The sequence below is a fragment of the Festucalex cinctus genome, chromosome 1, assembly GCF_051991245.1.
Source record: "Festucalex cinctus isolate MCC-2025b chromosome 1, RoL_Fcin_1.0, whole genome shotgun sequence".
NCBI lineage: Eukaryota > Metazoa > Chordata > Actinopteri > Syngnathiformes > Syngnathidae > Festucalex > Festucalex cinctus.
The window spans coordinates 55,544,716-55,570,592 of record NC_135411.1 but is presented as its reverse complement, the minus strand read 5'-3'; the positions used below and the strand labels follow the sequence as shown (position 1 = coordinate 55,570,592).

General features: G+C 40.8%; 1 protein-coding gene across 1 annotated transcript in view; it reads left to right on the top strand.

The window, feature by feature from the left end:
* rnd2 (Rho family GTPase 2) overlaps positions 1–25,877 on the top strand; it is a 50,394-nt gene that overhangs the window by 2,486 nt on the left and 22,031 nt on the right. The window contains exon 2 of the mRNA XM_077495475.1: positions 1,097–1,184. Within this exon, the coding sequence (XP_077351601.1) occupies positions 1,097–1,184 (88 nt within the window). The remainder of the gene's footprint in view (positions 1–1,096; positions 1,185–25,877) is intronic.

The window sequence follows — 25,877 nt, the reverse complement described above, 5'->3', positions numbered from 1 at the left end:
GCTCATCATTTAGGGAGATCTCACAAACAACATCATCAACGTCTTACACCGTAGTGCACCGGAAAGACCTGAAGCAACAACTGAAGAAGAAACAGCTTTCGACCCCCCCCTTTTTTTTTTTTTTTTTAAACTTTAATGTACCGAAGAAGAAACAGATCATGGAGCAACTGTTGCACACGCCCATTTCCTGGTTGCGAGGCAGAGGTGGCGTGCTCCAGCCATCGCCAAAGTCATAAAAACACAGTATATACATTTGCAACAACACTGAACTATATTTACAATTTAATATGTACTAGTGGATGAATTTTTAATGACTGTAGTTCAAAAAACTAAAATTAATGGCAACTTTGTATTCATATACTTGTAATTTCTAATTTCTAGTCTCTGATGCAGCCCATAATGGTATCGGTCACCGTCAAGAGTACCGATACCTTAACCCCTCGGGCCAAATGTTATCTTATTTTAAAAGGTATTGGCACCGCATTGGTAGTCACCCATCATAGACCCGGTGATACCACCTCTGCCTCAGTTTGAAACCATGCATATTTTCCCCGGCATAAAATAAAGTGGTGTTGTCTGCAAACAAACAAAATACATTTTCACAATTTTTGAAATGGTTGTAATATCACTTTAAATCTGCTCTCATTGGACACATGATTACTGTAGGTATTTGTAATTTGTAATTGACGTGTGTGTGTGTTTTTTAAAGGTTCAAATTGTACATTAAATATGTGAAGTGCATGTACATCCTTTTATTTTAATAATTCAAAAAATAGATTGTAGTTATTTTGTGTGTGTAGATGGTAGATAAATTATTATTGTGACAAAAATACATCGCTGGCTCTAAGTTTGACCAGTTGTGATTTATTTTTTATTTTTTTAAGTGATGAAACTGTAATTTACAAAGTTCTTGACGAGTGTTAATAGTGCTTCCATTCAACATGAATGTGCATGCATAAGAACGTGATCGATACCCACAAAGCCACATGGTCAAGTCTCATTTCTGATCCAGCTTTTTGTTTGACTTGGCAGGTGTACCTAATGAAGTGGCTGCTTTAGTCCCTGAAACAAATGTGATTTTCCGTTCTGTGCTTAGACGTACGTGCCCACCGTGTTCGAGAACTACACGGCCAGCTTCGAAATCGACAAGCACCGCATTGAGCTGAACATGTGGGACACGTCAGGTAAGTTTTGCTTGCATCCTTCCCCCTTACAATATAAGCTGACCCCTGTTTGATGTATGGTTTTGAGACAGACAGATGTTTTGATGATTATGGTCTTTTCTGGAGTGCCAGCCTGCTTTTTCTCTGTTTTCCTCTCCTGTGAAGACCACTTTCACGTCTTCTCATGCTCTGGCTGCAGGGTCGTGCGACTGTCTGGGGCTGGAATAGTTGCGGGTTGATGTAGGGGTGTAACTCATGCTTATGTCAGTATGTTTGCTGTCCTGTGTTTCTTGGCCATCTGTCCACTGAAATGGACTTTTGGAGAAACTCAAGAACTATGTCTCCTCTCTCTGTATGTTCACCACGGACCGGCGGTTGGGGAGCCCTGGTCTAAGATACCGGCTTCCGGTTGGGCTCATTTAGTTTCATTCTTTTGTTGCTTAGGCCAAAGTACAAGTCCTGGAATTTAGCCCAAAAATGGATGATTCAAACCGAAGTGTCTGACTTCCTGTTCAATTTCAGTTGTGGATCCTTGAGACTTCTCCATGTGTCCTGCTATGATCGACATTTCCACCCAATTTGGTGTCAATGGTGTCGGATATTCCAGGGGGCACTTTTGAGTGTTTTTTTTTTTTTTTTTTTCTTTGATGGCAAAAGGCCAAAATGGACATGTCTATCAGAACTGGACACAGGAAAATTTCTCAATGGGCCATGCTCTGGAGTTAAACAGGAAGTTGACCATTTTTGATTTTAAAGCAGCCATTTGAGCTCTTACTCAAGAATTTGCTCAAATGAAACACCATCGGATGAAATGAATGGATAAAGTTAAATTTCCAAGGGTTTATGCTAGTGATGCACGATATGAAAAATTTCAACCGATATCGATAATTTCCTGCTTTGTATGGTCGATACCGATAACCGATTAAATTAATCTTTTTATATTTAATTTTGTCTTCATATAATCTGCAATTGGGGAAATTCAGGAATGGAAAAACATATGTTTTAGTAGCAAAGAAATGTATCTCTTTCAAATGTGTATTATTTTCTATATGAAATGGTTAAGAGATAATTAACCAAAAAAAAGTTAATTTTAAAATTAATACGGAACTACAACTGGTTTATCTGGGGGAAAAAACCCATTCATGTACGTATGCATTATGCAATAGGAATGCATTTATTCAATCCTAAGTGCAATACTGCATGATGATGAGGTAGGTGAACACTACAGTAGGTAAAATTATATGCATTGACATTTGTCAATTATTAAATTAATAATACTAATACTGATTAAAAAAAAAAATGAAATCAAGTAAATAGACAAAAGTGCATACAGGGTTACAGAATAACTGGTATTCCAGCAACCCTTGTGGGTGCGTGGCTGGTTATGTAGTTTCCCGTGTAATGTAAAATAACTTATGATACGCATCCTCGAAAACCCCAAACCCCCAATTGCAGTGAAACTTGCGCGTAGTCCGTTCTAGTCAATCAAGCTATGGCCACTTGGGAGGATGCAACGCGGCTCCAAATGTGCTATTAAAAAAAAAAACGGGTCAGCTACAAAAAACGGCTGCTTGTCTAGCGCTATGAATGCCATAACTTTGGCGTTAATGGCTTTAGCCTTGTTGTTGCTGCCTTGCCTGCCTTGCTGCTTGTTAGCTTAGCGCCGTTAGCTTAGCACCATTAGCTGCTGCAGCTGCCTCATTCACGTTTCGTTCAAAATGGCTTTGCCACATGATGACGGATTTTCAGGTGAGCAAAAGCCTTCTTTCCCCCTCTTAGAATCCTTGCTGAAAATATTTTGATCTTCTGCCATGGAGAAACACCACCACACTGGTGAGGAGGACGTGTTGATTGCTACGTGCTAGTCTACGACAGTAGTGTGGGCCAACCTTCGGGGTTATGCCAAGCGAGGCCGGCCGGTCTTTTTTGGAGACTGGCCGGTCTACGAGAGCAACGTAGTAGAGCTGACGTACTCAGCTCGACGTGGTCTATAATGACGTAAGCAGCACAACTTGGTCTAATGTAGGCTGCTTGCGTTGCAAACAGTGTACAGACGTTAATAAATCTATCGGACCTTTTTAGCGTCTAAAATGTACCTATCGTCTCGATAGAAAAAAAAAATGACGTAATATTTTCCCAAATCGGTCGATATTTTATCGGTTCGATAAATATCGTGCATCCCTAGTTTTTGCCGATGCCATCTAATGTTGGTAGAAAATGGACTCAAAGTTTAATCAATATTTAAAGGGTTTCTTATTGGCTAAATTACTTTGGACATCTTTCTGGGGTCTTTTTTGACACTGGACTGACACAGTGCAAGTCCGCAACTGCCCCGAGTGTTTTGTTCGTGCGTTCTTGACCTTCCGATCAGAAGTTCTCCGGCACCTTATGACAGCTCCGAGACAATCCGAGACCCCCGCGAGGGGGAACAACAACCGTAAACATTCCCATCCCAAAGCTATCTTTAGATCTTTCGACGCTGCCTCATGGTCGGCCAGGGAAAGAATGTTGTTGTTTTTGCATTGGCCCCTGTGAGTAAATCTCTTTGAGCCCACCACTCAGCGGCAGTCCCGCCTGCATCCCTCAGGGGCCGGCCCGTAACTTAACTTAGGGGCGGCTCCTTATCGTCACTAATGACGCTGTGGGAATGTTGTGCTTCTGTGTCCTTAAAACCCTGAACCACCTTTACCGTCGTTGGTCTTTCATCTTCATTGCCACCCCAAACATGTCGCTTGTCCATCCGTGTGAGTGTGTGGGGGTGTGCATGTGCGTGTGTGCGTCTGCCATTATTCACGCAGATGTTCATGTGTTTTCTCAACAAGAAAAATAATTGGCTCACAGATGGAAAACAGCTTTCATCAGAGAATCCTGGCAACTAAAGTTATCCCCACTTTTGTTTTATGCCACTTTGGATTTCAGGGAATCTATAGTTTTGGGCCTTTTTTTTTTAATGTATTTTTCAAAATCAATAGGGTTCTTCCCTCAGAATGACTGAATGTTTAACATTATTTATCTGTTGTTTGTGTTTCCCCATATTATTATGACATATGTGTAACTTATCTGTCCTATTGGGTTATATAACTGACTTAGTAGCACCTGTGCCTTTCTGATGATTGCTCTTTAAAGCATCATGCTTGAGCAAACTGAAGTGATTTGATGTTTCTAGGGTGTCTCATCCTCGTCATGATAGTAAGGCACAGTGACAAGAATGTACAACTGTAATCTTTTTATCGGCTTAGAAATAGTTATGTGTTATATTAGTCGTTACTGAAAAAAGTGGTCATATTAGAATAGATTAGAAATCAGGGTGGCATAAATGAAGGGGACATGGTGTATTCAGAGACCGTGTTCTACTTATGTACTGTAGTGTTCTTCCTCTGATGTTGAACAATAACGCCCCACCTCCAAATTTGTAGATTAAACTATTCTGAGAAAAAGAGCTAATAAGGAGAGTGCTGCAACCTGACTTGTAGGATCTTTGCAATTGTTTTATTAGCCATTAAAAAAAAAAAAAAGTCAGTACAGTTCTTGCATTGGCATAGGTTGTTTGAAATGCAATAATCCTAAAATATTCATGGGGTATAAAGAACCTACCGTGAGTAATTGACGCCTTCCCATTTTTTTTTTTTCCGATTAGAATTGCCTCTCAATAGTTTTGACCGTAAATATATCATAAAATGTGATGCCAAAATTGATTAATATTGTGTGAAACCTTATCATGTAACTTTAGCCTTTGCGTGTGTACATGCATCTTAATTTCCACCAGCAACCCTTAATCCTCCTATACATACGAAGCATCATTGAACTATATGATTTTTGTAAACTTGTGCATCAATTATCTTTAAAGAAAAAATAGTGTTCTTCTTGTAATGGAGCTATTTTACCCCTGATAGATTTGTCAGATGTCAAAAAGTGACTTGACAGGGAGAGTGTTTTTTCAGGAACCTTTTGGATTTGCACCCACATATTGTACATTCGCTCTTTTCAAAAATCAATAGGCTACTTGCTTTGAAATAGATCCACAAAAGTTTGAAGAAGATTGGATCCTTAATAGCAGGTTCGCTTCTCCCCCCGGTTGGGCTTTGGTTGTGATCACAAAGCGTTACCGATCGTCTGGCCTTCCTCCCTTTTGTAATTCCGTCATCGGCCATCGATTAGCTGCATCTCGTTAATTCCTCGTCTCGGATGAGAGCAAACCATTCGGAGGTGTTTATGGAATTGATTTGTGAGCTTTATTGTGGCGTCTTGGCACTTTTGTGCGAACTTTCTGTTTAAAATTTGGGATTGATTGAAAGCCGAGTGGTTTTTCTTTCTGGGGATATACCTGTTAAAATATTGCCAAAGCGTCCTAAAAAAAAACAAATCTCACTCACTCACTCACTCACTCACTCACTGCATCCCACCAACATGTAAATAGCTTGCAGATTTTCTACTCAATTTCGATTTACATCAAGTCAGGCCAAGTTAACACATTGGGATGCCCTCAGTACATGACAGAATGGAGGTTTTGCTGAGTGTTTTGATCGTTTTTCTACTGCTCCCTCAGGATCAAAAATAATTGTGTACATTTGCGCTGCTGTCCTTCAGGTTATTTTGAGATATATTGAACGGAAACAGAAGGCTGTTATCGCTTCCGGAAAAAGCCAGACAGCAACTTTGTCTCTCTTCTGTATGTTGAGACCATCTGGACAATGAAGTCAATTCGAGAAAAGTGACTGGAGAGAATTCAAATGTTTGTCTGTGCGCCGCACGTCTCTGCTGCCATTTACTCTGACAAGCTGACAAGCTCTTCCAGCGTGTATCCGCTTCTTAATTGATTTTTCAAGTAACCCTAGCGGTCAAGTGGACCAAATGTCAATGTGTCTTGGCAAGAACTTCCCTGAGGGTCATTACAGCTTCTTACTCTCGATGCTCGGGAGGGAGGAGGAGGGGGTCCATTGCTAGTCAGCCAGTCTGAGGGGTTGTAAGGAGCCCGAGGCATGATTGCACTCTGTCTCTCTTCTCAATATAGTAGCACTGCCTGGGAAAGCGTCCGGCTTATCGCTCATGCTCGCTGCATCTTTAAACGGCCATGTCAGAACTTTCGTTATCATCAAGCGATTGTCATGTCTGTTATTTCCTTTTGGCATGATAAAACGATACAACAAAAATGTGTGTTTATTGTTTGTTACCGTCACCATTTGGGAGTTAGCATGACTACAAATATTCTTTACTGTTTTGTCAAAGGCTGATGGGCAAGAAGGAGCTTAAGCATCTTTGTTGTTTAAGATATATGTAGGTATCCGTATGTCTCTTCTGTGTCTGAATGGTTGCTTTTTTTCTCGGACACGGTGGCTTCTCAATTTAGCGGCATGAGATGTCACCAGAGATTTTGTAATACTGTCATGATGTCATAATGACTGTTAATAAATATCACAAAGAGATTTTTGCAAAAATCACTTATAAATTCCCCAAGGCCTAAGGAAACTTTTTGGAAACAATTTTGGCCATTTACATTTTGTTTTTTGCCATTTTTTCCCATATTTGTGTATATTTGTAATTGTATACGTAACAAAGTTTTGCATTTTAATTTCAGTGTATTTTTCAATATTTTATTTTTACTTCAGCATCGTAAAAGATATTTTAATATTTGTTTTATTTTTGTAATAATTTCTTTTATTGTGTGAAGGCTAAGCCTTCACATATAATTGTGATGTAATATCTATATTTTCATTTAAATTTATTTTATTTTCAAAAGATTTGTTATTCATATTTTACTTTATTTTTCAAGTATATGATTACTGTTTATCTTATTTGCCAAACATTTCATGTGAGTGCCTCGCTGTGGCGACCCCAGATGGAATAAGCCAGAAGTTAGAAAAGAATTTTAGTATTTAAAGATGTAATTTAATTGCTTATTTTCCTAGCAACTAGGGGGAAAATGCAGCACTGAGCTTCGCAATAACTTTTGCCTGTTACAGTTTGCTTGCATTGAGGCCAAGTCGGGCCCTAGATCCAGCATGTAAAAAAGAAAAAAAAAAAAAAACTTATTCCATCTACATGTGGCAGTTGCACTTGCACCCATTTTAGAACACACATTAATACCACCTACAGGACAGGAGTGGATTAGTATCTATAAACTGCTCTCATATTGACTCTCTTTAGCCTATCCCGTCCGTGGTGTGTTTGTTTTCACTGCCACCGGTAGTGCATCAGTAGCTCTCTGTGACATTCCTGCTGCCTTCATACTGGCATTCCCAACGCTTTCGAGCGTTTCAAGCAATCGGAAGCCTGTGCAAACATCGAGAAGAGCGGACGTTCAAACAAGCTTCATCACAGCGGCGCACCCCAGGGTGCTACCACGTGGCTTGACGCGATGTGAGCAGACACGCATAAACTGTCACTGTGACCTCGTCGTGTACTTTTTCTTTTTACTTTTTGGGAGGAGCAGATGATGATGTTTGGGTTCAGGTTGAGGATAAAAATCCACATTTTTCAAACGGGACTTTCGGAAGCGTCTGAGCCGGGAGGCCGCCTGAGGCAATGAGCGCCTAATGACACGCGTTTTGACGACAAGGGGCGGGAGCGTTCACCAATAAAAGGTGTGTGACGATGTTTTGAGCTTTTGCTCGTTAAAGTTACAAAATAATTCCACGTTTGGCATGCTTTACTGGGGTTCATGTTTTGGAACTTAAAGATGGTGTTATGGTTGGGCATGAATGAGCAACTTAATGTGGAAGCAGAAGCAAGAGTGCTAAAAATAATTTATTTTCAAAAGAACAAAAAGACAGAAAACCACGAATGTGGAAAATTCAAAAATACTCTGTTCACAAAGTTGAAAATCCAATGTGGGATTCAAAGAAATGCATGACAACTAACGATAACCGGAGCATCAAACAATGAATGGATAAAGAAAGCAGGGAACTAAATACAAGCCAACTGACGACACAGCAAGAAATACCTGGACAAAACACAAGTGGCTGAGGGAGCTGATTGGCAGACAGAATTGACCAGGTTGACGAGAACAGGTAGAAAGAAAAGAAACGAGCAAGACAGGACACAAACCATTAGTAAACAAGGCATAACATGGAAAAACAAAACAAAACACTAAACAATCGATACATATTAATAAAATACATATTAAGATTCATGACGATTCAAGATGAGATTTTTTTTAATTACTGCATTTTAAATAAATGTCATATTAGTTTATATTTATTTTTTTAGATGAAATGGCAAATGACGAAAATCCGCATATAATAGATGCCCAAGGTGTTGTGTGTGTGTGTGTTTTTCATTTATTTCAATTGAATGAGTATCTTGATTTGCAAGCCTGGTCACGGAACTAATAAAACTCATATCTCAAGGCATCACTGTATTTACAGTTTGAATTAAAAATTTTCTGACCCGTTTTTGTTGTCATCACAGGGATGTTGGCGCTTTTTGCTCACCAATAGAAGGTTATTTCAAGCTGAACTTGTTAACCAGGCACTAAAATAATTCAACATTTAATTCCCCAATCGACACGCTTGGCTGGAATTTTATGTTATTCAACTAAACAAACCAATTGAAGCTGTTGTACCATTCGGCCCCGAACAGAAATGAGAGACTAAGACAATAGTAAAGCTTGGAATTAAAACCTCCACAGTGGCCCTTAATGCATCGTTAGCTTTGTTATTGTTGTTTTATTGAAAAACAAAAACAAATAAAGCTATGCAAGGTGCATTTGCCGGTAATTAATTTTTAACTATGGAAGTTTGGTTGTTGCGAGCGAGGGTGTTTTGAAGCAGCATGCTAACCTTGAAGAGATTGACATGCAGTATACCTGTCGTGCTCACTACAAGATGAAACCAAAAATATTTTGGGGGAGTTTAACCCCGGGTTTACACCAGTTGCGTGTGCGGTGCGGCTGCGGTGCGGCTGCGGTGCAGTGCGTCTTGACCCCGGGTTTTCACCGGTTGCGGTTGCGGTGCGGTTGCGGTGCGGTGCGGCGCCGCAAGCAATTAGATTCCATTCATTCGAATGGTGCAGTCTACACCGCTTGCGGGTGCGTTGCGTGTTGACTGCGGAAGGCCTGCGGCGTGCCGCAAGCCTTCCGCAAGGATAGCCTATTTTCTATTTTTGCCGGACGCCGCATGCGGTAGGCCTCCGGCAAATGGCAAGCTAGCACAAAACACATCGAGCGGGACAGGAAGACCGACGCAGTTTCAAAATAAATTTCCGGTTACCTTTCAGAATAAAACACTCGCCAGCTCGTATTTCGCAAGCTTATCAGCAGAACGTGACGTGGGCGTCGCCGGGCCATGTGCTCATTCACGGTTTAGACACTAGCGAACATGGACGCGGAGAGGTTTAATAAATTGGAGGTGGAAAACCACAAAATAATATATGACACGGCACATCCTTTTTATAAGGACTGTAATGTATTGTGAGTTTGATGTTCGCGATTGCTTGTTGTGCCCGTCTCGCTTGCCGTACTGAGCGGCAGCCGGACGCGGAAGACAGAAATAAAGAGTGGCGCTCGCCTTGAGCACGCACTGACCCGACTCTCGTTATTAATATACTTTACAAGGACAACCAAAAAAAAGATGCTGCATGGAATCTCATAGCAGAAGAAGCACAGACTTTCTGTATGTTTGTCGTTGTGAAATGCCACATGATCGCGCGCGCACGGTCCCGCGAGACACGTTGGGAAGTGGGCGGCGACGGAGCTGCCGGACCGCAGCCGTGCGGAGCCGGTGTGGATTGACAAAAAAATTGACCCGTCCGGAGCACGCAGTCAAGACGCACCGCACCGCAACCGCACCGCAACCGCAGTCAGTGAAAACCCGGGGTGACTGCGTGCTCCGGTCGCGTCAATTTTTTGGCCAATCCACACCGGCTCCGCACAGCTGCGGTCCGGCAGCTCCGTCGCCGACCACTTCCCGCCGTGTCTCGCGTGATCGCGCGCGATCATGTGGCATTAAAAACAACGACAAACACACAGAAAGTCTGTGCTCAACAGAGAAGCAGAAAGAGAGGTGGACTTTTTTTATTTTGTGGCTTTCCACCTCCAATAAAAACCTCTCCTCGTCCATGTTCGCTGGTGTCCAAACCGTGAATGAGCACCTCGCACGTTAACTCCAGGCCCGGCTATGCCCACATCACGTTTTGCTAGCATGCTTGCGAAATAGGAGCTGGCGAGTGTTTTATCTTGAAAGATAACCGGAAATTTATTTTGAAACTGCGTCGGTCTTCCTGTCCCGCTCGATGTGTTTTGTGCTAGCTTGCCATTTGCCTGAGGCCGACCGATGCGGCATCCGGCAAAAATAGAAAATAGGTCTATCCTTGCGGAAGGCCTGCGGCCCGCCGCAGCTGAGTCGCAGTCGACACGCAACGCACACGCAAGCGGTGTAAACTGCACCATTCGAATTAATGGAATCTAATTGCTTGCGTCGCCGGAACGCACCGCAACCGCACCGCAACCGCAACCGGTGTAAACCCGGGGTTATACAGTGGATCCAATTCAACACTGCAGAATTTTTAGTATTTAATAATAATAATAAAATAATAATAATAATAATAATAATAATAATAATAATAATAATAAATAAAGTTTTAATTTTATGATTGTATTTGTCAAGGATACATTAATTTTTAATGTTTTATATTAATGTTGATAATTTGTTTATATTTAATCAATTTGCTAACTTTAATTTTGGATTTAATGTATCACTTTTATTTTCGTTTTTTATTTGAAAGGTTTATATTTTTCTCTTTAATTGTATTTTACTATATTTATATTTTTATTGCAATTCTACATTTGAATAGATTGTAATACTTTTTCTACATTGATTGTATTTTCTTAATTTTTAGTTGTACCTCAATTAAAGTTAATAATGATTGTTTCAATGTAGTAGTTTGTGTTTTGCTATATTTTCCTTTTGCTTTAAAAACATTTCTATTGAGTTGTGGGTTACATACTTTTGAAGTTGCTATCATGTTTGGAGTGATGCACTCAATATGAAATATTAAAATCAACAAATTACTAAAACATATCCGGATGTCTCTGAAATCTCATCTGATTTGCAAAATTTATGGAGGCTGAATAACTCATCTCAAAGCATGTTTAATCCGGATTGGAAAATTCCATTAGCAAGTCTAGACTCTTATGTCAGATCAGGATCTTATTACATTTTGCTCCCTGGTTATGCTTTTCAAATCTTATCTTGTTTCACACATTTTCATCATGGTCTTGAAAATAGCTCCGTGAAGAAAAACACTGTAGAATTATCTTTGGGGTCATTTGGGGGCAGAGGATGAATGTAAAGCCCCCCGACACCTGCTAAGCCGCGAGTTTACAGTGAGGCTGGTTTGAGCTCTCGGCTAAGTCCCAGACAAACAAAAGGGCGAGGTGGATGTGAAGGCTCTGTCGGCGTAATTAAACGCATCGTTGGGCAGCAGCAGCCGCGCTAAAATGAGCGAGAATGTGGGTGTTTAACATCATTTCTTCAAAGAATTTGCTGTTTGGATGTTTAACATCTCCAAAGCTCTTCAAATAAACTGACTAGTAATAGTGGCAACTCATTTGGAAATTCATCTGCTGTGGTTGGAGATGACTGGGCTATTAGAGGTGCATCAACAAATTAATCAATCAATCAACAACTAGTCAATTTTTTTATGATCATTTAGAGACCTTGGAGATTCAGTAAATATTGATTTTGGTTTAATTTTGGATACCTACGAGCTGATTATCTTTATGAATGAAAGTAAAAACATTTGCAAACATCTGCGTTTACGTTGAAAAACAATGAATGAACAAGTTGTGCACGTCACTGAATCACCCCGCCAGTCACTCAATCATCATTTTTGTTTTGCAATTTCTGCACCATCAGTTGGAAATGATGCCCTGCTTTTTTTTTTTTTATTGGACAAAAATAATCAACAGCTTAATCCGTTAATAAAATCATCATTAGTTGCAACTCTACGTTCCAGACAGACTAGTGCTGAAAAATAAATCAAACATAAATGGACATTTCTATGTTGTAAATTGCAACTTTCAAATCGTAAAGACTTCAGTTTATCGTTCCATCCATCTATCAATATTGTGGACCACTTATCCTCAAGAGTGTCGCAGGCATGCTTAAGCCTCTCCCAGCTGTCTTCAGGCTCCAGGCGAGGTACGCGTTGAACGTCGCCAGCCAATTACAGGGCACACGTAGACAAACAACCATTCACACTCACTAACCTTTCAACCTTTCATGCATGTTTTTGGAAAGCAGCCCAGATTTGAACCCACAACCTTGGCATTGTGCGGCAGATGTGCTAACCAGTGGGACTGTGCCACGTAGTTATATAGTTATAACTTCATTAATATGCACACACCCACACACATTGGAGCATATTAGAAATGTTTCATAAGAATCACGTCATTAAAATCTGTATTTGGAAATTGGTGCGCAAAGCACACAAAAAATATGGCATATTTGCATTCATTTGACTTTTGGAAATCATTCACAATATGGGGGGGGAATCTTGGTTATACTGGCTATTAACTCAACCACAAAAATGGGTCAACACGCCTTTGTAGTAGGGATGTAACGATATCCAAACATCACGATACGATATTAGCACGATATGAAGTTCAAGATACGATAATTATCACAATATTGTGGGGAGGTTGGCGATATAAAAAAAAAAGTCACACTATTGTTAAGAAAGAAAGAAAAAAAGAAAGCTCATACTTAAAAAAATACATAAAAACAGTATTGTGCTTTTGTATATAAGAGCAATACATATAAAGAGCCTACAATCTCTAATAACACTTAATATTGAGGCCCTTACTTGCTAATGCAAGAACTTAATGAGTTCCTCTACATATTGACTCGCTTCACAATCATATTATATTCCCCTTTATCTGATGGTTTGCATGGATTTGAAACACAGACGAAAACATGCCTTGTGAAAATTAAACTGCACTAAAAAACTACCCACCAGAGGGTGCTAGAACTGCACACATGGAAATCAATCTGACTGTTTTTAACACGTGCTGCTTTTAGTATCGTGACATGACGACGACGATATCATGGCAGTTGTAATATCGCGATATCACGATATTGCCGTTATTGTTCCATCCCTATTTTGTAGCAGACAGTTAATGAAGACTGTTCCAATGAAAAAGAAAAACAATTCCCAAAGTTTGGGTTCACTTTAAACAAATTAGAGTGAAATAATGTCATATCAGTCAGACCGTCATAATTTTTGCACTTGAATTTGAGTCCTTGGTGGAAGTGTGCTGCTTGATTTTTTTATTATTATTATTTTTTTCCTTCCATATTTTTCTCTTCTGTATTGGATCCCATTAGATTGGACAAGCGTACCTCATGATAGGTGCAGTGTGCGGCAGCGGCCAAAGATATGCACAAGCTGTAATTAGAGCACACATAACATTGGTATACTATAAATATACCAACTTCATAGGCAAACCAGCTGTTGCCATGGATACGCCGACATATCGATCCCATGATCTCAGCATGAATGTAATTGCAAGATAATAACAATGTGGTGGATTTGATGTGTTTGAATAGAAGAGCATCATGGCTGTTCATGATGGGGCCAAACATGTGACAGCTTTATTGCATTTGAATGCGTAGCCCGAATTAAGCAGTGCAGTGGTCAGTCAGCCACTTGACTCCCATCACGTCTGAGTGCGCTGACAGGAGATGCTCGGGTCGCTGTGGTAACCACAAACCACCATTTGTTGGAAACGTACTTCTGAATAAACATGTATGCTTCGTCTCTCTTTGTACTTCTCAACCTAATTCTATCTGGTCAAAAACCATTCTTCACTGTAGTGATGTTATTAGTCAGGCGATGCACGATATGTGGTTCCTTCCAAACTTGACACCTGCTATTCATGCCAGAGTTCTATCTTTGTCTCATCACAGCGGAGATTTTTCTTTCTCATGGTCTGAAACTTCTTCATGAACTTCCAGGTGGGCTGCCATGTGACTTTCTCTCAGGAGTACCTTTGGTTTTTTTGTTTTGTTTTTTGTTTAATTTTTTTTTATTTATGGTTCCTTTGTTAGATTTTTGGAACAACAGAAAGGAAATGATGCTTTTTTGGCATTCTCTTGTGGTCACCCTCAGGCCATGACCCTCTCTTGTCGCGTAGGAAATAAGACACATTCTACAGCGTCCAGCAACGCTCTCTTCACACACACAAACAAACTGACTGTTGCCGCCTCGGGGACGGCCAACACTGCCGCTTAAGCGCCGTCTTCAATGACCTGGAATAACGCCGCCCCATAGCGCCGTGCGAAGGAATCCATCAGTGATCCTAAACGGAGTCGCCTCCCGGCCGCACTAGAGGGGAGTAATGGTCGTACGCATGCACAGCATCCATTTTCAAACTTCCCCTCGCCTCTGGCCTTTTCTTATCAGACTTTTCTCGCTGCTGTAACGAGAATTTCGAGCTATCTGCTCCCGCCGTCACTCAGGTTTACTGCCCACTCGCTCCTGTTTCCGCCTGTTCAAGTGCTTTTGAAGCGTCTCATTGAAGGTAAAACTTTTGCATTTAATCCGCTCTAACGCATCAAAGCAGCCGTCAGTCAGTGCAGGCATCCTGACTGCGTCATTTCACTTGAAGATGTTCAAATGGAACCCAATTTGAATGCCAACCTTTTAGCTCCTGTGTGTCATGCTTTCAAGTGTTTTAAATGCATGTAATAACGCAACCTACAAGACTGTCTGGAGGCTTTTAAAAGGATTCTGATTAGAGAAACACTGAGTTAACAGATAATGAAATTATTGGGTTGGTAAGGCAGAAAATATTTCGTTATGGTCTTTTCATTTCCTGTTAACATGAAGCCTCGGAATTGACTGTAATCCATAAAATCAACTAGCAAAAGTGTCTTAACTATTTTAATTATTACGTCAACTGATTAAATATGGCACGAGTGACCTGACTTCCGAGTTTTTCAAAATGCAAGCTGTTATTCAGCCAATTTATTTTTTGGGCCCGACTTGCAAGCGCAAATTTAAGATGAAGAAGTTGCACGATATCGTAGCAGTGAACTCAATTCAACTTACTTAAAAATAGTCCTGAGTCCTGATCGGGAGACAACGTCCGATTCCGATGGAGTCAGCAACCACATGATCGGGCCCGATTTCCAATCACGTAATCGGATCGGGACAAGAATAAGTACGCACGAAAAATAAACTTAGGTGTACTTAATAAGTATACTCTATATTATGTTCTTAAAGTATACTACTTTTTGTTAAGGGATAGCTTTGTCTGCATAGCATAATGCAAACAAATAATACAAAACACCATTTATATGCTGATAGCATCAATATTTGTGGTTTTAGAAGCAACATATATTTGAACACAAACAGTAGAGCAACCCATGAAGGCACCACTCTAACTTTTTTTGAGGGGTGTGACCCCTGTCCGGATGTCAAAGGGGGGTGCTTGGTTTAAAAGGTTTCAAGAAGGCTGTCAGAGATGAAGACGATTTGACTCCCAAATGCTCTTGAGTCTGGTATCTGGTATGTAACATAATTATTTTTGTGCTAACTTAAAATTTATGGCTGAAAGCTTTTTTTTTTTTTTTAAATCGAATTGTAATTTTGCCCCCCGTCAATATTGCAAATTTAATGTGTTTTTTTTAAGGTTCTCTTCCCATGTATTTTTAATAAACAAACATAAGCCATAAATCAATCAGTATAACAATAATCAAATGCCTATCTACAGATTAACATCCACTACTATAATATCGTAAGCAATGAAGCAGAAGTAGCGAACACTTCAGCCCTGCAGACAGGAAGAAATCTCCACCTGTGGCCTCAGTGTAGGCATCACACCATCCAAGACCACCTTTCACCGTTCATCCTCCACCTTTCATCCTTCAGCCTGCCTGACCTCGCTCACACGTGCGCGCCACAGCTCCCATTATTTATGGATGACGTTGTATAAACAAGATCTAGTAGATGCTCTCCCCCCACTCGCCTGCCGCTCGCTGCTTTTGTGGAAGCGAAATTGCACTGGGAAAGTAGCTTCACGTCCCCCTGGGGGAAGTTCACAGCGCACGAGGGTATAGACAGATTGATAGCGCTGGGATGGGAATGCGTTTAGGCCAGCCTTTCCCAGACGTTTTAAGCGTTGGCGCACTCCATCTTCCCTGTACACACCTATTATAAAGTCATTTTAAGGGCAGCATGTTCATCCTGCCAACAGAATCAAGACATGTCACTAAAAAAACAAACAAAAAAACATCAACTAGAAAGCTTGGTTTATAGCCAGTCAAGGCATTGTGTTTAGTGCTACAAATGGGTAGGCGATCCTGTAATTTTTATTAGTAAGTTAGCCTTTTTTTCCATTGTTTTCATTTATTCTAATTTGGCAATTTAAAAAAAAGAGTAAATAAAATCTGCATTTGCCTAGCTCATTCACTGCCTTTGACAAGTATACTTGTCAATTGTATTTTTTAGAGCGGTGCTAAATGGGGGCGAATCTGAGCATGCTCCACAGTAAATATCAAACTTGGAAACAACTTTACTGATGCCCAACCACCGGTAGATGACATCATTGCCCCATTTTATAGGAAATAAACACAGTTTCAGAGTCCATGGGAGAAATGGCTGTATTTTTGGCAAGCCTACATTTTCTGCTGTCAATTATAAAAGAACGGGACGGGACAAAATGTAGGGAGTCTATTCTGTTATTTGGTAGATTCGGTTTATATATAATTATTGAACGTAATATCACGTGAGTATTGGAAATGTAAAAATTTTCTATAATGACTGGCAGTGAATGAGCTAGGGCTGGGATATTTGATTTCAATTCAAAATTTTTATTTCAGTCTTTAAAAAAAATTTAAATGAAAGGGGACAGAAAGAAGTAAAACTTATATCTGCCCCTAACTAATTTGATTGATAATTATTATTATTATATATATTTTTTTTAGGCAATATCACTTTCTTTTTCTTTCTTTCTTTCTTTCTTTCTTTCTTTCTTTCTTTCTTTCTTTCTTTCTTTCTTTCTTTCTTTCTTTCTTTCTTTCTTATTCCCATAGCAGTATCTGCAGCCTGCTGATTCACACGCAGACGTTTTGTCATTTGTGGAAGTCGTTTTTCTGTTTCTAGTGCTTCCTAAAGTAAGGCCTGCAAATGCGTGGTTGGTTGAGTGCAGTGTGGAAGAACTGCATGAGAAATAGAACTTGAATGATTTCCCACCTGTGGGCACACCCTAAAATGAATTTTGTCTTCCTGCTTGTGAAATCATATCCCAGTAGGCTTCTTTGCCAGCCATTTTAGAAAATTTCAAAATTTTCAATACCCATGTGATATTACGTTCAATAATTATATAAACCGAATCTACCAAATGACAGAATTGACTCCCTACTTTTTGCCTCGTCCCGTTCTTTTATAATTGACAGTAGAAAAATGTAGGTTTGCCAAAATACAGCCATTTCTCCCATGGACTCTGAAACTGTGTTTATTTCCTATAAAATGGGGCAATGATGTCATCTACCGGTGGTTGGGCATCAGTAAAGTTGTTTCCAAGTTTTACATTTACAGTGGAGCATAATCAGATTCGCCCCCATCTATCCCCGCTCTAAAAAATATAATTGACAAGTATACTTGTCAAAGGCAGTGAATGAGTTAATTGAAATGCACTGTGGTGCTATTGATTGAAACATCTTCAAGTTGGAGATTTATCATATCGAATCATGATTTCAGCGGTAGGTAGCCGAATATAAATGAAATAGAGGTACAAAAAAACTTAATAGTTTGCAAAAACAAAACAAACAAAATTTATTTATTTTTTTTCTGCCTGCTGTCTCTGAGCTTTGATTTCAAGAGAGTCGGCTGTTATTCGGAGCTCAAGGAAACGCACAAGTGGATGAAAACATGCTCCCTGCACGCCTCAATAAGCACAAATAAGTGCAGTGGATGCGTTTCCCCCCCCCTTTTTTTTCCCCTGAAGTCCTGGAGCGTCTCCAAGGGGTTCTCATATGTGGCAGCCTCTGAATAGAAAAGATTGAAGCAAAAAGCCGTCATTTTGATTGAAGAATGTAATTGCTGCAATTATGCCAAATGTTTGAAGAACAGTAAAGTTTTAAATCTTTTTATAGTTTTATATTTTCTGGAGAGATTGTGTGTTCAGGCTGAACGCTGAATAAAAAACATTGACGCATGTGGAATGATTTGGAATGATACTGAATGACATTGCATGAGCGGAATATGTTGAAGTTGAAATGGTTTTAATCGGTTAATGTACGTGGAAACTGGAGGTGAATATGTAAATATTTGGAATTTGGGGCTTTAGAAAATGTTGTGAATTTTGTGTGTGGGTGTAATAGATGAGATGGCCAGAATGATCCGAACATGATGGAATTGGAATAGCCATATTCATTTATCTCAGGTTTTTTTTTTAACTAAACTTCCATGATCCTGCACCAGAACCTGGCCACTGGAAAAACCAGGATGTTGTTTTCTCTTTGGTCGCAATTTGAATGCATCCCTAAGTGTTCTACTCACCTGCAGTCTCATCCTAGCTAGCACTAAGCTAGTTTGTCTCTCAGGCCCGACCAGAATCCACATTTGCAAACTCCCTATCGTCCATGATGTTATCTGGCCAGTATTCTCAAACATACAAAACTATTTCTGGGCATCAGCTCAATTGTCGCACGTATGTAGCTTCCGCGCATTTGCAATCCTCACATAAAAGGAAATCCAAACTTTCTTTTATGAGTCATAAAAAGGATGGACTGGCCATCTGGCGTACAGGGCAGATGCCCGGTGGGTCGGTGTGGTGCTATTCAGTTGTTATTTTCTTCCATTTTACCCCGAGAGATCGGCCCGCAACTTAGAAGGAGCAGCTCATTAATCTATTAACAATATAGAGAGCATACAGAGCCAATAAACGTGAGTGGTAGCCACGGGTGGTCAGGAATCGGCCTGGGCCAGATGGGCCTAAATCAAAATGCCAGGGCCAGTCCAATCCTGTCTATGACAATATGCTATGACGCATTCTGACTCCAATGGGGAATATTCTGATCAACGGTCAATTCGCTACTCCGTTTGAGTTGGCACCGATTGGTGCTCAGCCCTAATCGTAAGCCTTGCTGAAGCCAACCTGTTTTGAATAGATGGTTCCCTCAACACTCTCCCTACTGTTTCCAATTGTACTGCACCCTTTGATCTGTATGGGCACGCGTCCAGGAGACAGACGGATTGAAGGCAGAGCACGGCCAGAAGGCCGAGGATGAGATTGCGCGGCTTGCGTACGATCGCCAGCGGGGCTCAGTGGGCTTGAGAGGCTGCAGGCAGGCAGACTAACCTCCATCTCCATCTCGCTGCGTGCCGGCGGGAGGTTGACAGTCATGCTTCGCTGTGATCCCTCCCCCCACTTCTCCCTCCATCATCATCCCCCCGGCTGGCTAATGTCACCGATTGGATTACACGTGGCGGTGGCAAGTCCTCTCCACGGCTGCTCTGCGAATCGAGATCCGGGATGTTTTTTTTTGTTTTTTTTTTCAGAGGCAGTGCTTCATCCTGAGGTGACGCCATCAGTGGCGACTTTGATGGGTAGCTTGTAGACACGGCAGGTTAATGGCAACTTAACCCGACGTCGCTAACAATGTGCCAACACCTGGAAAACATGATAGCCACCTCAACTGTATGTGGATATCCACTTTAAGAAGACTTTTGAAACAAACACTCTCTGTTTCAACCTTAAAATTTCACTTTTGGTTTCTATCACAGAACATTTAGGCAGAAAACTCGTTTGAACAAAAGTAATTAGGAAGAATCGCACTTTTACACTAGTCTGTATTGTAGCTATAGATGCTGTTCAATCAAAATTGTTGATTGGCAAGTTTGGAAAGCGCCTCAATCTTTCAATCATTTTGTTCTACTACACCCACTTGAGGCAATTGAGCCAAAATTGAAGTGATTACACGTGGCTATCTTTTCAGACTCCTGTGGAATTCTGAATTACCTGCAGCTGAGAGCTGCTTTGACACGTAAGAGTGCACTTGTTGCAGAAACAATGATTGGATTGCAGCGAGTGTGTGTGTGTGATGCTCCGTAATCATTTACCGCCATGCTAAGTTTTTTTGCCAGAGATTGCAACAACAATAACAAAAAACAAAAAACAAACAAAAAAACATGTTAACAGGTCCAACAAAAATGCTCTTGGTTGTTGGTGGCTGTGTTCTCTGGGATAATCACTTCTTTCATGTTTGCATTTGCACTGAAAATGATGGGGAAGACAAAATAAAGGACAACAAGCTTTTACAAGTCCCCTGAGGGCAAATTACATATTCAGATACTCTCAAATGAAATGGTTCACTGGTCAAACAATAATTAATTTCAGCAAAAATTCACACCTTGCTATGGCAACACGTTTACGTTAATTTGTCCAAAGTTTTTATCCACAGCAGGACTTGCACCATCCAGCTGTGGGTAACGTAAACCAATACTTGTCACTTATTGGTAGTCAAATGTAACATTTGAGGGTACACGGCAAGAAATAAAACCACACAATGATAGCTGTGGCTAAAGTTTTTTTCCACTTTCTTGTCTTGGACAAAATTTTAGCAAGCACATTAGTATTTTTTTTATTGATAGAGTATTGTGACAGTCTTTTAAAAATGACTTTTTCTAATAAGCTACTGAAATACAGAAAACATCTATTGTTGATGTTAGTCTTGTCGTTCCAAATACCATCTTTGGTACACCTCTGATAATGCCTCCAAAGGCGGAATATTAATGAGTCAACTAACAACATAAAAGCTTTTATTTCCCATTGCAGAGATTTCAGAATCCCTCCAAAGTTGTTTTTAAATAATTCCAACAGTCATACTGGGATGTTTTGAATATATTCTGATTTGTGTGTGTGACTGTATGAATATCAGTATTGGGCAATGAATGGAGTACGGTCGTACTCAAAAAATTAAAATGCATAAAATGTATATGTATGTATTCTAATTTTCTGAGTATGACTGAAAATTGTAGGGCTGTAACGGTTACTCGAATAATATGATTGCAGAAAAAAGTTGAAGCAAAATGTCTGCCTCGACGATTTTCATGGAAAAGTTTCCCACATGGACGGTTGTTACTGCAATCGCAAGTCCCACTTCACATAGAAATAATTTGAGCTAGGAGGAAAGAGTCTGTCAAAGACAGAGACGCTCCTGTTTCAGATCATTTCAAACTTAAAAATGAAGGTAAAGTGTAGTGTTCACCACAACTATCACTACTACGATTGCCAAAAGAAGTTCATGTTAGCTAATGTAATAGAACGGATGTGCTGAGCACAAATTCAGTCGATTTATTGAACAGATGGTAAGAAAACTAGCTCATAAAAAAATTCTTAGATGAGTTGCTGATGGCCATAACTAACCATAAGCGGACTGGCTCACAGATTAGCCAGTTGATTGCCAGTCAACTCAACACTCATTTGTTGACACCCACGTCACTCACTAGGTCATGCTTATTAATGTTACGTGCTGAGGTTGGATCCCAAAGTGCAGACACAAATAAGATGTTAACTAATTATTCACATCGAGAGGCGCGAAACAACGAGAGCTGCACACAGGAACAGAGGTAATAATCCGACAAAGACACACACTTCCCAGAAGGCTACCACAGACAGTGAATCGATCTGATTGGTTGTGACTAAGTAAAGGATTAAAGATGGACATCACATAGCTTCTGACATCATAGTTGAAACTAGATGCTGTTACATCAATTCAAAACAGACACTTGATCTCACGGTCATGAAGCCAAACTTAAAGGTGGATTCAATGATGGTCTCGAAAAGTGGAAGCCAAAACATCTGTTTGTGACGTTTACAAAACTGCACATGCGGAAGACCATCCTACCAGCTCTCCTGCTCGTCTGGGGGAAACGCCTCTCAAATGTCGCTAACGTCCGAGCTCATCATCTTCATCATCATCTTCATCAGTCTCTGCAGCTCCTCGCTTCATACGGATGTCCTCTTGCGGCTCTCAGCTATTTTCAAAGTACGCGGTCAGCTCGGTGGCGCTACAACGATGAATGGCCGAATCCGAAGCTCACTACACGAAGCTAGCTACATGCTACAAACACTCAAAGTGCGCATGTGCAGCTAGGAACGAACACGCACAACATCGTTACGCATGTTGATTAACAGGATCGAGAAACAATCGTTAAGATGATCCACCCGGTAGACGCAGCGACAAAAAAATAAATAAATACTTGAATCCACCTTTAACCCTGGCGTGACCCAGACATGACAATTAAAGCCATATACGCTCAAAGTCAAAGTGAACACAATTGATAGACACTTCACATGCATGTTATTGTGTTAATGCAAAATCAGTTATTAATCAATTCATCTGCAAGATGATAGAGTACACAATTCTAAATATGTTGGATAGCTGCAGTCCCACTAGAGTCATCTTAGGACTGCTTCACATTGTTTATTTCTATTTTGGTGTACCTCCAGCAATAAAAGGTCTCCTTGCCAATCCCCTTCTTCTTTTCTTTTATTTAATGTCCGCTAATCATTCATGCGCCAGAGTTATTGGCCTCCAACATCTTTGCTTCCCCCTCAAAAAAGACGTTCCCCCATCACTAGCCAACCCCCCTCCCCTCTGGGGTTGCTACGATACTCGGCCGCCCCGGCACCAAAGGTGGAACCTCAGGGAGGAGAAACAGCTGCAGGAGAGGAAGCGGCTGTGTTTTCTCGGGTTACGCTTTAACTGGCTCACGCTGGCGGTTTTGCATTTATTTGCCGACATTTGAGAGCGTATTAAAACCGCTTTTGTTTGTGTGTGCACCCGGCGTCTGGGCAGCCTAATGAGGCTGTTTGCTTGCCGTTGATTCTCTGCCATATGCGCGCCGACACATCAGAGAACCTTCAGGCGAAAGCCTTCTCTTTTTTTTTCCCCCCCCTTTGACTTTTTAGCAATGAGCAAACGGCAAGAAGGTGAATATTCCGCGGATGACGAACACATTGAAAGCCTAAAAGCATCTAAAAGTTGTTCAGCCTCAGCCAAAGAGGCTTTATTGTTTTGAAGTCAAGATGTTTTCAACACAGGTCAGAGTTTTATTGGATCGCTTTAAAATTGAGTTGAACAGTTTGGTTCAGTTCAACAGTTTAATTGGAGCTGTTATTGGAACTGGGTTGTTTTGCTGAAAAGCTTTGATCTGGGACTTTTATTCAGAAATTAATTTAACTTTGAAAGGTGTACAGCAGTGTAGTGTCCAAGGTCCCCCACACACGAATGCGACAATCTCGAGGAAAACAGCAACTCGCACACTAGGCAATTGGCCTTTGCCCAAAGCCCACCTTGCTGAAAAACTGTCTATTGGCAGACACTGTTTTAAGATGCCACAAATATTTTATTTTATTTTTTAAATCGCAAACAACATAATCAGTGTTCCCTCTAAGCTGCGTGCATGCGCAATTGCGCAGTGCTCTCACCGTCTCAGCGCACATAAACGTCTGCAACGCATTAAAAAAAAGATCCTAACCTGCAGCTGTATTTACTAATATGTATAAATGTATTCATTTCATACCAATGAAATGTGCATGTAGCGCTTCTTGTAGACTTATTGGTAAAACTATACGCCACGGCAGCATTTCACAGTGGAGACAGTAAATTACATGAAAACGCTGCGGGAAAATCAATATTTTCAAGTTTGGTAGGCTTAGCAGGTGGCAACGTAAAATGGCTGCCGGTGGTTTCACTTCTCACTATGGTGAATAAGTGGCATTGTGAGTCCATATAGCCTATAAGTCCGTGGATGTTGCTCACCGTAATGGAATGCTCAAGAAGTTTGTGTGAATGCACAGTCACACGGCAAATTAGAGGCAACATTGAACATAGTGTGGGCGGCACGGTGGCCGAGTGGTTAGCACGTCCGCCTCCCAGTTCTGAGGACTCCGGTTCGAGTCCAGGCTCCGGCCTTCCTGGGTGGAGTTTGCATGTTTTCCCCGTGCCTGTGTGGGTCTTCTCCGGGTACTCCGGTCTCCTCCCACATTCCAAAGACATGCATGGCAGGTTGATTGGGTGCTCCGAATTGTCCCGAGGTGTGCGTGTGAGTGTGGATGGTTGTTCGTCTCTGTGTGCCCTGCGATTGGCTGGCAACCAGTTCAGGGTGTCCCCCGCCTACTGCCCAGAGGCAGCTGAGATAGGCGCCAGCACCCCCCCCCCCCCCGACCCTTGTGAGGAATAAGCGGTCAAGAAAATGGATGGATGGATGGATGGATGGATGAACATAGTGTGTTTGTCAATTTTAGTGATACAAACAGAAGAAAAATGGCAAGAAATAGGAGAGATTTTTGACCATTTAATTGACTGTGCTTGTGTATTTCTATGACAGAGACTCTCCATGCTTTGCTTTTTCAGTCCAGGGTACATGTGATTTAGAAATATGTTTATTAGGGGTGTGAATTGCCTAGTACCTGACGATTCGATCCGTATCACGATTCATAGGTCACGATTCGATTCGATGCCGATTAATCCCGATATGAATTTACAAGTCGATTGTTGCGATTTTTTTTTACTCAAATTTAGAAAATACCATTCAGTAAACTTGTACATGTACACTGTAAGATTTGTATGAAAATGTATTATTTATTGATCTGAAACTTCAGTCTCATAACTGTAAGTTACTGTATTTAACAAACAGCTTGTAACATGTTTCATGTTTGAACAGCGTTAACATTCTTCCATGCTTAAGGTGTGAAATTTAGACGTTTTGTTGAATATTTTTCCATCAAAAATGGATGTTAAAAAATCGATTCGGCTGCCTATTGAATCGATTCGAGAATTGCGTGCTGTAGTATCGCGATATATTGCCGAATCGATTTTTTTTAACACCCCTAATGTTTATAGACAGTGATGCGAGCCGTCATTCTGTTGTTTTTTTTTTTTTTTTTTTGTTTGTTTTGGCTTTGACTTGCAAGCACAAACATGTCAAACAATCACTTTATGGCGACAGTAAACTATATTCAACTCACTTCACAGATAGAAGCAAACGCTGAACAATTCATAAAAAAAGGGGCTTTCAAACTGTTTTGCACCATTCCCAGTCGAAAAACAAAGACAGTTACATGTGTATTTAAATCAACATATTATGAAAAAGTCATCTTAGCTTAATGCTACCAAACAATGGAAAGTGGCATTGGCATGCTAACAGTTAGCTTGAGCAAGTAATTTTAAAACCCTTTTACTGGATACTAGTTGAACATAAACAGTGGAGCAACACATTTAGTGGACATCCGCATATTCACCTTCGGAAGGTTATCCTCGATCTGTGGGTTGGGGCTGACAAATGCAGCACTGTACTGTCTGTTCAGGGAAAAAAAAAAAAAAAAAAAAAGTGACTCTCTGTGTGTCCCTGGTACCAAATTGGGCCACGAACCAGTGGTTGGGGACCCTTACTTTGAATGGATGGACGGTTTGACTAACTATGACTATCATAGTTAGCCAAACCGTCCACTGTGACAGCGTGTGGCAAGACAAATGGTTGTCCCAAGGTGAGAACCAACACCGACTTAGGCCACTACCAACCCCTCATTGTGCTTTATGTCTGTCCTTGTCTTGTTCCCATATGACCTGATTTTTTTTTTTTTTTTTTTTTAAATCCTGGTTCCTCCAGATTCCCTTTTGTCCGTCAACAAGGTCAGAGCTGGTGGTGCTTTATTTGATCTGCCCGGCCGAAACCGGTCATCTCAGCTCGACCCCGACAACC